This window comes from Podarcis filfolensis (genome assembly GCF_964270895.1).
Source record: "Podarcis filfolensis genome assembly, chromosome: 1".
Classification (NCBI taxonomy): domain Eukaryota; kingdom Metazoa; phylum Chordata; class Lepidosauria; order Squamata; family Lacertidae; genus Podarcis; species Podarcis filfolensis.
In genome coordinates, this window is record NC_139604.1 from 18,758,532 (window position 1) to 18,770,777 (window position 12,246).

Sequence of the window (12,246 nt, forward strand, 5' to 3'; positions counted from 1 at the left end):
TGGTCTGAAGTTGTTTTAATGCCATGGCTTGTGGTGAAGTGCAGTAGCCATAGTTTCCCGACTTGAATGAAACAGGAAACGGTGGTTAATTGGAAGCTTCCTAGTTTGATTGCTTGTACTACATTTTGCACAGGCAAAATGCTTGCTCCTTTCTTGGTTTACTGTATTCCTGCATATAACTGCATTGCTACTGTTGCAAATCTCTTGACCATCCACATTAATTTCCTCTTGTGTATGTTTCCTTTCAGGAGCCTGAGTTGCCAGAGGATCACTTTGCATAAAAATCTCTTTTTCTCTTTTGTTTTCAACTCCATCGTTACAGTCATTTCTCTCACAGGAGTTGCCAACAACCAACAGCTGGTTAAAGCTAATCCAGTAAGTGGGCAGGCCTTTGGTTGTTTTACTGTTTCATAAGTAGCAGCCTTCCAGTCTCAAAAGTCTGATAGGCAGTGCAAGTGAGTCTTTTTCCAGCAGAAGTAATTTGATGGCAAATTTGATACCTACAGATTAGATGGAGGGCAAGGTAGGGCTATTCAGCTTTACCTTTTTATTCTGTCGTTCTGCCCGGACACTGAGGTCCAGCGCTGAGGGCCTTCTGGTGGTTCCCTCGCTGTGAGAAGCCAAGTTATAGGGAACCAGGCAGAGGGCCTTCTCGGTAGTGGCGCCCGCCCTGTGGAACACCCTCCCACCAGAGGTCAGAGAAAAATAACTACCAAATTTTTAGAAGACATCTAAAGGCAGCCCTGTTTAGGGAAGCTTTTAATGTTTAATAGGTTATTGTATTTTAGCCTTTTGTTGGAAGCTGCCCAGAGTGGCTGGGGGGACCCAGCCAGATGGGCAGGGTATAAATAAATTATTATTATTATTATTATTATTATTATTATTATTATTATTATTATACCTGACCTCGCTCCAGCTGGGTCACTGCTGCATACCAGGATGGAGACTGGAAATGGCCAGGTTGGTGCAGTGCTAAAGCACCAGCAGAATCAATCATGGCTCATGCCAGCGCGTTTCCACCATGCCAACCTCATTGCCACCTCGTCCCTGCCCCTATCCATCCTGGGGCCTCCTGACCTTCAGATCGTTGGAGAGCATAGATGGCTGCATAGCAAGAGGACACAATAGGAAACTTTCCTTTTGCAAGTTTATTTTAGCTATTTTAGCACCCAAGCCTATAGCATTAACACTTGGAAGTTACAAATGTATCTATTTCAAAACATGGCAGTTTGGAGAATTAAAATCTTTTTCTTCACATTAAAATTGATGCCCAAAACAATTCTTATTTGGTTGTTTCTACTTTCCAAATGATTTGACGTCATTCCGGTGGTATTTTTTTCCCCGTAGATCACATGCAAAGTGGCTCAGTTCTTCCATCTTTATTTAATGATCTGCAATTACTTCTGGATGCTCTGTGAAGGCATTTACCTGCACACGCTCATTGTGGTGGCTGTATTTGCAGAAAAGCAGCACCTACTGTGGTATTACCTTCTTGGATGGGGTATGCTATTTTCCTCCTTCTATTTCTTCTTAAATCCCAAAGATGTGCCAATATCCGCTGGAGAGTGCAAGCATAATGGTGCTTTCATTTAAGAGATTTGCAATGCCATGGTTGAAGCAAGCCTGTCCCGAAGCACATGGTTCAGGCAACAGATTGAGACAGGTGGCAGATTGTGACCCCAAAACCTTCCCATCCACCCAGCACGAGGCCCAGGGCAGTCTTAAGCATATCCGGCACTGTGGTGCAAAGATCCCTCCGGCGCCCCCCTCTTTCCCACAGTTGTCGACCTTTTTTTAGGGCTGGAGGAGGCGGGCAGTGGCTGGAGGGTAGTTCCTCTGGCGGAGAAGAGGCAGAGGCTGGACGCGGCGCCTCCCGGCTCAGCTAGCTACTTCGTGCCACAGTGGCCACGGCAGACAGCACACCAAGCGAGCGGGCCTGTGCCGAGGGAGCATATGCCACTCCCGCTGAGCGACGGCTCAGTATTTTTCCCTTTTAGCCTTCTGGCACCCCACAGAATTCGACGCCTGCAGGCTAAAGTGGGAAAAACTGAGCTGACACTCAGCGGGAGCTGTACACACACCTTCGCTCACTCAGCACGCTCGTTCCGTGTTCCCTGGACGCTCGCCTGGCGCCCTCCAGAACTTGGCGCCCTCCCGCACCACTAGCCTCAATGGGTAATACAGCCCTGATGAGGCCACCTCCAAATGGCTGGCTGGCTGGCATTTTGCTGCTCCTGCCATCTACTATTTGGTTGGCCCGTCTAATACCATCTGTTCCAGCTCCTCCCAACCCCCTAACTGTCAGGGACTGGGCAGTACGCTGCCTTTCCATACTGCTCAAGGTAGCTCACAACATGACAAGATTTACACAATTACAAACATAACAGGAGTCATAAAGGGGCTAGTTTAACCTCCGGTTTGCTAGCAAAACCGAATCGCTGTGTCACGAAATTATGCCTATCTAAAAAGTTTGGGAAAGCTCTTCTCTAAGTGAATTGAGGTCACCTTAGGAGAGCCTGCACCACAACCACTCGGTGGCTGCTGCAAATTTTAGCTTAATTTTGACATCTTTTTTCCTCATATATTCCTCATTTTAAAATGGCAAGTCATAATAAAAATAAATGTGTGGTCCATTGGAGGCCACAATAAATCAGTAAGGAACGAATCCTAAAAGCAATGTAAACCCCCCCCCAAAAAAAAACCCCAGAGGAAATCCCCCAGGGGAGGGATTTATTAAATGCAAATTATATAACCACATAAGGGACTCAGTCCCAATGCTGTTGCCATTCACCTTTGAACAGTTTTGTCACTTTACATTGTAATTTGCGGACGTTGCAGCAAAGCAGTGGAGGTTCCCTAAGGGTAAACCTGTCCGTAATTAGAGGGATCTCTAATTCAGAGGGTTTGCATGGAGTGCACAGTGGGTGGGGGAGAATGGGAGCAGGAGTTGGAAGAGGTGCGCAGCCTGGGAGTCATTTTGGACTCACAGCTGTCCATGGAGGCGCAGGTTAATTCTGTGTCCAGGGCGGCTGTCTACCAGCTCCACCTGGTACGCAGGCTGAGACCCTACCTGCCTGCGGACTGTCTTGCCAGAGTGGTGCATGCTCTGGTTATCTCCCACTTGGACTACTGCAATGCGCTCTATGTGGGGCTACCTTTGAAGGTGACCCGGAAACTACAACTAATTCAGAATGCAGCAGCTAGACTGGTGACTGGGAGTGGCCGTTAGGACCACATAACACCGGTCCTGAGAGATCTGCATTGGCTCCCAGTACGTTTCCGAGCACAATTCAAAGTGTTGGTGCTGACCTTTAAAGCCCTAAATGGCCTCGGTCCTGTATACCTGAAGGAGCATCTCCACCCCCATCGTTCTGCCCGGACACTGAGGTCCAGCTCCAAGGGCCTTATGGCGGTTCCCTCATTGCAAGAAGTGAGGTTACAGGGAACCAGACAGAGGGCCTTCTTGGTAGTGGCGCCCGCCCTGTGGAATGCCCTCCCTTCAGATGTGAAGGAAATAAGCAGTTATCCTATCTTTAAAAGACATCTGAAGGCAGCCCTGTTCAGGGAAGTTTTTAATATTCAATGCTGTACTGTTTTTAACACTTGATTGGGAGCCGCCCAGAGTGGCGGGGGAGGCTCAGCCAGGTGGGCGGAGTATAAATAATAAATTATTATTATTATGGGAGAAATATCAGTAATGGATCGGGAAGAAGTGTTTGGCAGAGGAAGGGACAGTGGCAACGACTCTCTCATCCAGGACATGGCTTGGATTTCAAAGGTGGAACTGAAGTCCAGGGGGAATTCCTGAAAGGTGGCGCTTTGTCCTGGATTTTAGGCGAGTCAAACTTTCGGGGTGTCCTGGTTTTTACTTTTTGAAATATGGCAATCTGCGCACCAGCGCTGTTCAAAGTGAGAAAGTTGGAAGTTGGTAGCCTTTCTGCTTTGCTCTCATAGCTAAGAAATAAAACCAGAGTCAACTTAGAATGTCAATCTTCTTTGCCCCTTTGTTTTAGTCTGGTGAAGAAACCTTTGCCGTGGCATTTAGGCAGCCATCTTTATCTTGGCTAAAAAAGACAATGCACATTTAGCCTAATCAGGAAACAGCTCCTCTTTTGTGGAGAAAAAATAGTCTTCTATTGTGAAAAGGCATTCAGGGGTAATTATTCATTGATTCTGATCTCCGAGGTGTTTATACAGGAATGAGTGTTTGTTTTCAAAGAAGTCTCGCCATTCCTATGGTAGAACCAACTTCTATTTTTCCAGCAGTTCCTCTTGACCTGCTTTGTTCTCAGAGGAAAGCAAAAAAAAAAAAAAAAAAATTATTGAGCTGAAAAACCTGATGCGGAGAACAGTATTGAAGACTGTAGGCTGAAATTTCTGAAGTTAATCCAGTTAGCTTTTTGGACTTTTCTGTTAAAAGAAAAATTAGACCCATGTGAACTGCCTTATCCCTGTGAGCATAAACACTGGGGAACTTGATCGACAAAAAGAGCCAAATTCAACTTGGATTTAAGATGGCTCCTGGTCCTATCACATGAGCTCTTTCGGTGACTCAGTGGCCTGTAGTGTACTAATTGCTTATGCCCCTCCATCTTTGAATTTTAGTTTATTTTTATTTTTCTTATGGACCACAACAGCTTCCATTGCTTTTTACTCTCCCAGGGTGTTCCACCTTTTATCTGCTGTTCACACAGACAAACTAAGCAAACACCTCTTGCTCAAAACTGCATCATTGCTGCACTCTAGCAGGTTTGGTTATTCTTCACTTGGGATCTGGCTTTTAGTGTGTCAGACTCTGACCTGTGGAACTTCCTGCCACTGGAGAGATTCAACAGGAACTATCCCCCCATCTTTCCGCTGGGGGGGGGTGTGTGTTTAGACAAGCCTTTACGACATAGCTTTCCAAACTTTTCATGTTGGCTACACACTTTTCACGACACAGCAATTCAATTTGACTAGCATACCGGAGGTTAAACTAACCCCTTTCCAGCCTCAGGAGGAGCACGGGGAGTGTTCATGCAATGCACCTTCCCAGTAGAGCTGTGTTAAGAATTTTAAGGTCTTAGATATGTAATAAATGTTCATAAATGTACCAAGCAAACATGTACATAAATATATAAACCACATGTCTGAAACCCCCACAGAAAAAAGTATTGAACAAATTGACCTCAATTATTTCTCTGCAAGGTCAAAGTGGGAAACCTCCCCATTGTCTCTTTCCTCACAAATCCTGTCTTAAGGGCACATTTAAGATATGAATAGGGTGTGAGCCTGTGACCTGGCCCAGGAACTAAGTATTTATCATTACAAAAGACTGGCCAGGCTCCCCAGGCAATCCAATCAAGTGACCATTAAACAGGTAACCTGGCAGACAGGAGGTAAACAAAGCACTCAGATTTCCGCTGTAGACCGCCCTTTCTGTGATGTAGGTATGATGTATCTTGGGGGGGGGTGATCTTGAGTTACACTCCTTCTGTGATGTAGGTATGATGTTTCTGGGGGTGGTCTTGGACTCCAGGGAGAGAATTTAAATTGTCTATATAAGGGCAGGCGCACACTTGTTCTGAGTTCCTCCTCCTTTCCTGCGTGTGAGGGGAGCACCCTGTTGCAACAGATCAATAAAGATCAGGCTTACTAGCTGCTTTGCTCCTCAATATTCTCTGGTTGGCCTCTGTTATTTTCTCCTGCCAATAGGGAACCTATGTAAGGACTCTATATGGGCTTTTGGATACCCCATAAGGGGAAAAGGGGGAAAATTTTTGTTTACAACAGAGCCAACACACTAATGTGTGGTTTGGAAAGTTCTGCTTTATGACATGCTTTTCTCCCTTTTAACTAGTCAGTATTTATTGATATTTATTTATGTTTCGATGGATCGTTTGTTGGTTTTATCCTTACGTGCTGTACGCTACCTTGCTATATATTTTTTAATTATAAGTTTGTGAGTTAATAAAAACACGGCTCCTTCGGAAGCCATTTCCAGATCACGAGATTTAATAGCAGTGACGGCTGGGTTATCTGTAGGTTGAGCAGAGCCATCTGACACCCTCGCTCCTGCCCCAGAGCAAGAACCTGGCTTGCTCTAAGCTGGATCTTTTGGTCTTCATTCTTAAATGACTTTCTGCACCTTTAAGGCCCGAGGCTGTGAGGAATCGGATAAGGGTTCCATTATGTACCGTCACAGCCCTTCAGAAAGAGTATCAGAGTATCCTCTGAGATTATCATGCAATCCTCCTGGGACCCTTTTCCCCATGTACAAAAATGCCACCTTGGTCAAGGGAACAAACTCAAGGTCCTACCCCAGGCCAAATGCTAAAGATAATCTGAATATGATAAATGATGGTTTGGAGCATCTGTTTTAAAGTACGTGGCACAGCATGGTGGGTAGCTTCCGAAAATCTATTTTTGTGCTTTTCAGAACCATGCGCCTTATTTTAATGTTAAAGCTTTTAATAACTATTTAACATAGACATCCCTGACAGCTTTGATTGATTCAGGCTCAGATACACAGACGTTATAATGAGTCACTTTAATTAGACTCCCCAGGGATCAATCGGAGTTTGATTTATCGTCTAGAAGGTGTCAGTGTTAACATAAACGGTTTAATTTTAAATCATTCTTCATTTATAAACATGTCTCTCACCTTACATTGGCATTATAGATTCATTTTACTATTAGAAGGGAACTGCAAGCTAAGCCTAAAGGCTTCCCTAGTTCAGAATCTGGGGACTCAGCTGTACAACTGCAAATAAAAGGTTTTAAGTGTGTTGTAAAGTGCAATATACAAACGTGGCACTAGATGACAAAAGTGAGCTATGGAAATTCAATGTATTTTTTAAAACAATTTTTAAAAAAGCATTTTCACAGAGGTTTTTTATATCTGTGTAAGCATGCTTCATTGATGTAGCACTTACAATTCACCCTTTCCATCATTGCAGGGGTAGCAAAACTTGGTGCCAGCCCATTTGTAATTAGTTTTCTTTTGTTTTGGGTAAACAAAACAAAACAAATCCATAAACACTGAGGAAGAAAGTTTGTCCGTGCTTTTCTTTCATGGGCTCCACTCCAGCAAAGCACTTAAAAGTTTGCCTAACTGCATGTAAAATCTGGGAAAATTCGTGGGCTTAGCATTTGAATTTTCAATCTATCCTTCTGGCCATATTCAGTCTAAGATCACATTTGAGTTACCGAGTAACTTAAACAGGCTTATTCAATCAAGTGAGTTTTATTAAATAAAAGAATCGGTTGTGCCAAAACTGGAGCTTGAACAAACAACATCTTTTCATTTCCCAAACAGAAATTGCTTTGCGGTTCTCTTGAAGAATTCCAGACGGGCAACTGCGGAGCAAAAACAACAAAGAGTCCTATGACACCTTAAAGATTAACAGATTTATTGGGGGATGTGTTTTCATGGGATAGAGGCTGCTTTTGCCAGATGGTCACATATCTAGACTTCTTCCAGCATCTGATCAAGTGGGCACTAATCTATGGAATCTTGTCTCACAATAAATTTGTTTTTAGGGTGTTTCGGGACATTTTGTTCAAGGAAGTTCAAGTTTGTACATGATTATTTTTATTTTTTTTAATGTTGATTCCACTGGCACGGAATAACATCAAGGTGAATTACGGCGTGGCATTGCTTGACTCGGGCGCGTGCTCCTATCTGCCAAACAGACTTCTGTCTTGTTTTGAGGAATAATACACTATTATCCTCATGGTAAAGATCTGGGAATGGAAAATCAGGTGGTCTTCAGGTTATAGCCAGAGCCCCTAGTTGAGCTGGAATTCAAAATAGGGACAGGTAGTTTGCCCGCACAGAGTTTGGTGCTCCCTCCAGTGTTTCTGTTTGTGTATGGCTTCAGAGAGTTCAGATTTGGTAGGCTCACCTTTAAATGTGAACAGAATCCTCGATCCCCAGTTGCTAAGAAGTCATTCATTTTCATGCAGAGCTAGGGTGCATAGCTGTCAACCGTCCCTTATTTGGCGGGAAACTCCCTTATCCCAGCACCGTGTCCCGCTGCTGTCCCTTATTGATGATGTCCCTTAAATTTCCCGGGTTTCAAAGGAAGCAGCAGATCTCCCTCCTCTCCAGGGAGGAGGGAGGCTCCAACTGTGTTGCTCACCCAATAAGGAGTCTAAGAACGACTGGGGGGTGGAGCTTGCATGCCTTGTGCCGTGTTGCCTGGGGACTCGCCTTTGCTCAGTGCTTCCCAGCGGAGAGGTGACATGGTTTTCCTTGCTGCATCCCCTTTGCCGGGTTGCTGCACTGTGGGAACCACCACTTGAGGCTTCATTTGGCTGCTGGCTGGGCTTTCTGCCTTTGGCTCGGAGGGCTCAGAAGTTGAACCTACCTGTGCTATGAAAATCCCTTATTTTGGCTGCTGATCCCTTATTTTCAAATCTGTAAGTTGACAGCTATGCTAGGGTGATGCAGGGCTTTTTTTTCAGCCGGATCTTGGTTCCGGCACCTCTCAGGTGTTCATTCTAAGAGGATGAGGGAGGTGTTCATGGCGAGTTCCAGCACCTCTTTTTCCAGGCAAATAGCACTGGGATGATTTCCCCTTTTATGTGTACTTGCTTTGGATGGAAGTTCTATACTAACCCAGCCGCTCTTGTTCCTGTTGTCTTTCCTCTGGCGAAGTCTGCTTCCTCTCAGTTTTGCTGTCTGGCAGTTAAAGCTGAGGTCTTTTTGACAAGAAGGGAAATGAGGATGATCTCATTCTCTGGCCAATGGCTTGGGCCAGCCTGGACTTCCGTTGACCACAACCTTCTTCAGGGGAGATGGTGACCTCTCAGCGGCCCTTATTCCTGTGGCAACAGAGGAATCCTTGCTGCTTCTTTTTCTTAGTAACGAAGATCCCATTTTCTCTTCGCAGGATTCCCACTCATTCCGGCCTGCATCCATGCTGTAGCAAGGATCCTATATTACAACGACAAGTAAGTCAAAACGCAATTCAGCCTTCTATCTTTGGAACAAATCTCAAGAGTGCCTTTTATGAGCGAGAAGACAGATTCTTCTTCTTCCCTAATTCTGATTTCTTCTTCTCCCTTGCAGCTGCTGGATCAGTTCAGAGACTAATCTATTGTACATCGTCCATGGTCCTATTTGCGCTGCTCTATTGGTATGAATTTTTAAAATATTGTATTTTTAAAAAAATAATCCTGGTTTTATGTCTTGGCTTTCACGAGGACCAGCATGATTTCCTACTTAAAAGGGAGTAGGCCTTAAAGCAGGGGTTCGCAGCCTGAGTCCCGGGTGCTGAATTTGTCCTTCTTCATCTGTCCCTTGGGACACATAAATCTGGCAAGATGAACCTGTTTAGATAGATGGAGACAATATTCCTTCTCCCCATAGGTTTACAGTCCAACTTCTTGACTGAGTTTGGGGTTTTTGGTAGTGATGATCCACACGCACCGTGTGTGTGTGTTTGTGTGTGTGTGTTGTTAGTTATTATATTTCTGCTAACTAGATTCTCTGTAAGAAGAATACTTTCTGAAAAGTTTCAGTGTTCTGGACAGTGGATGCAAAATGGCCTGCTTTTATATTTCATCAAATAATTTATTTTGATATTCACTGCAATTTTAATTGCCAAATAGTTTTTATTTTTTAAAAAAATACTTATTAGGCTGCAATTCTGCAGCTGCTTTGAGGCTGGCTGTCAGCACAAGTGCAAGAGGGGAAGATCAACAATAGAACAGAGGCACCCTTGGGAAGTGGTGGACTCTCCTTCCATGGAGGTTCTTAAGCAGAGGTTGGATGGCCATCTTCCATGGATGCTTTCGCTGAGAGTCCTACATTTCAGGGGCTTGGACTAGATGACCCTTGGGGTCACTTCCAGCTCTACAGGCCCATGATTCTATCATCCTCAGGCAGAATTATGCTTACGCCACCAGAGGCCCATGTGCACCCAGAAATCTCCATCAACATAGATGTTCTGCTCGCTGTGTTCCACCAACAGCCAAAATGAGCTTGTGTGTGTGTCTACTAGAGTAGCCAATAATCTTCCATTTCCCCTGAAATGCCCCCCAAAATTGGAAAATTCCCTACCACTACTGCCACCATCCTGCCCTGGCTTCCATAAACTGGCCGAGCTGTGCATGCTGCGATTGTTCTGCTATGGAATTGCCCGCAATCCAATAGGATTTTCACAGTGAGTTATGGAGCCTCACCCAAAATAAGTGCGTTGATACCGTATGACAAAATTTATCCATGTTAACACTGTCCTTCTGCTTCCCTTGTAGGTGAATCTTTTTTTCCTCTTGAACATTGTGCGTGTGTTGATCACCAAGCTAAAGGTCACCCACCAAGCAGAATCCAATCTCTACATGAAGGCTGTCAGAGCCACCCTCATTTTAGTGCCACTTCTGGGCATTGAATTTGTACTGTTTCCCTGGCGGCCCGTGGGCCCTATCGCCGAAGAGATTTATGACTATGTGATGCATATCCTTATACACTATCAGGTATCAAATCTGCATGTGGAGTTTGCACTTGGGGGTACAGGAATGTCAAAAAAGAAAAGAAAAAAGGAGTGATGTGCTCGTGATGATCAATAACTGATCCAAATGCCCCTTGCGAGCCTTGTCAAATGCATTCCATTTTTTGGTTTTGTTTAAGCACTGTTGATAGGGTGGCGCTGTGGGGCCGATCGGAAGGTCGACGGTTTGAATCCCCATGACGGGGTGAGCTCCTGTTGCTTGGCCCCAGCTCCTGCCAATCTAGCAGTTCGGAAGCACGTCAAAGTGCAAGTAGATAAATAGGTACCGCTCCGGCAGGAAGGTAAACGGCATTTCTGTGCGCTGCTCTGGTTTCGCCAGAAGCAGCTTAATCATGCTGGCCACATGACCCAGAAAAACTGTCTGCGGACAAACACCGGCTCCCTCGGCCAGTAAAGCGAAATGAGCGCTGCAACCCCAGTGTCATTCGCAACTGGACTTAACTGTCAGGGGTCCTTTACCCTTACTTTTAAGCACTGTTGATATATGCAGTATATAACGCAGGTGGCGCTGTGATGTAAACCACTGAGCCTCTTGGGCTTGCCGATCAGAAGGTCGGCAGTTCGAATCCCCATGACCAGGTGAGCTCCCATTGCTCTGTCCCAGCTTCTGCCAACCCAAGCAGTTCGAAAGCACGCCAGTGCAAGTAGATAAATAGGTACCGGTGTGGCAGGAAGGTAAACAGTGTTTCTGTGCGCTCTGGCTTCCATCACAATGTCCCATTGCGCCAGAAGCGGTTTAATCCTGCTGGCCACATGACCCAGAAAGCTGCCTGTGGACAAACACCCTCGGCCTGAAAGCGAGATGAGCGCCGCAACCCCACAGTCGCCTTTGACTGGACTTAACCGTCCAGGGGTCCTTTACATTTTTAACCTTTACTTTATACAAAGCTGATTCACAAGGATTGGGGAGGGGAGCAGACAGTTGTTTCAACATTTTCTTCCTCTAAGAAATGTGCTCTCCACAATTTTGCAAGGCATAAGAAATTGAGTGGCTGTGTTTGTATAGCTGGACCATAGCCTCGAAACATACCAGTACTTCCCCTACCCTGCATTTAGGCCCTGATGTTCCTGAAAATTAGCTTTTTTCAGCTCTTTACCAACTGACCTTCTTCTTAATAACCAGATTTGTCTGTTTGATGGTGTTTCCAGCATTCACCAACCGGGTGAGCTGCAGACGTTTAGGACTACAGCTCCACTCAGCCCAAGTCAGAATGAAGTTAGCAAAGGCTTGTGGTGGCAAGAGAAAAATATTCAGAGTAAGGGCCTCACTAGAAAAAAGAAGAGCAATCCCCCCCTTAAAAAAAAATAATTAATACACATTTATTCAAAAGTTACAATACAGCTTTTTCCACTGTCATAAAATCACAGAATGATCACTCCAGTCTTCAATCCCTCGTCACTGTCATGTTGGCTCACCAAATAACCTCAGTAGGAACCCAACTACCGATCTGGTTTGCTAGACGTTTCCACTTAATATATTCCCTGCACAGACACCTCTGGTGGCATTAAAATATCCTGTTCTTCAGTAAAAGGGAATGGCACCAACGTTGCAGAAAATCAGAGCTCAAAGCAGCCGAGAACCAGTACGAGAAAATGTGTCCCTCTGAGTTTCTGAATCACCCTTACTTGCATCTGAATTTTATTAAGTGCATTTGTCTCATCAGATTTACAGCTTCTTGTTTTGTTCCACAGGGTTTATTGGTGGCGACCATTTTCTGCTTTTTTAATGGCGAGGTACAGTAACTGATTT

General features: G+C 44.9%; 1 protein-coding gene across 5 annotated transcripts in view; it reads left to right on the forward strand.

Annotated features, from left to right (window-relative positions):
• The window catches only part of CALCRL (calcitonin receptor like receptor), a 93,514-nt gene that overhangs the window by 70,927 nt on the left and 10,341 nt on the right, over nucleotides 1-12,246 (forward strand). For all 5 annotated transcript variants that reach the window (XR_014552005.1, XR_014552006.1, XM_083630836.1 and 2 more), the window contains 6 exons: nucleotides 249-375; nucleotides 1,348-1,501; nucleotides 8,877-8,937; nucleotides 9,056-9,122; nucleotides 10,243-10,461; nucleotides 12,189-12,230. Coding sequence is in view for 3 of the 5 variants with exons in the window: in XM_083630836.1 (XP_083486962.1) it covers nucleotides 249-375; nucleotides 1,348-1,501; nucleotides 8,877-8,937; nucleotides 9,056-9,122; nucleotides 10,243-10,461; nucleotides 12,189-12,230 (670 nt within the window). In the remaining 2 variants the exon portion in view is untranslated. The remainder of the gene's footprint in view (nucleotides 1-248; nucleotides 376-1,347; nucleotides 1,502-8,876; nucleotides 8,938-9,055; nucleotides 9,123-10,242; nucleotides 10,462-12,188; nucleotides 12,231-12,246) is intronic.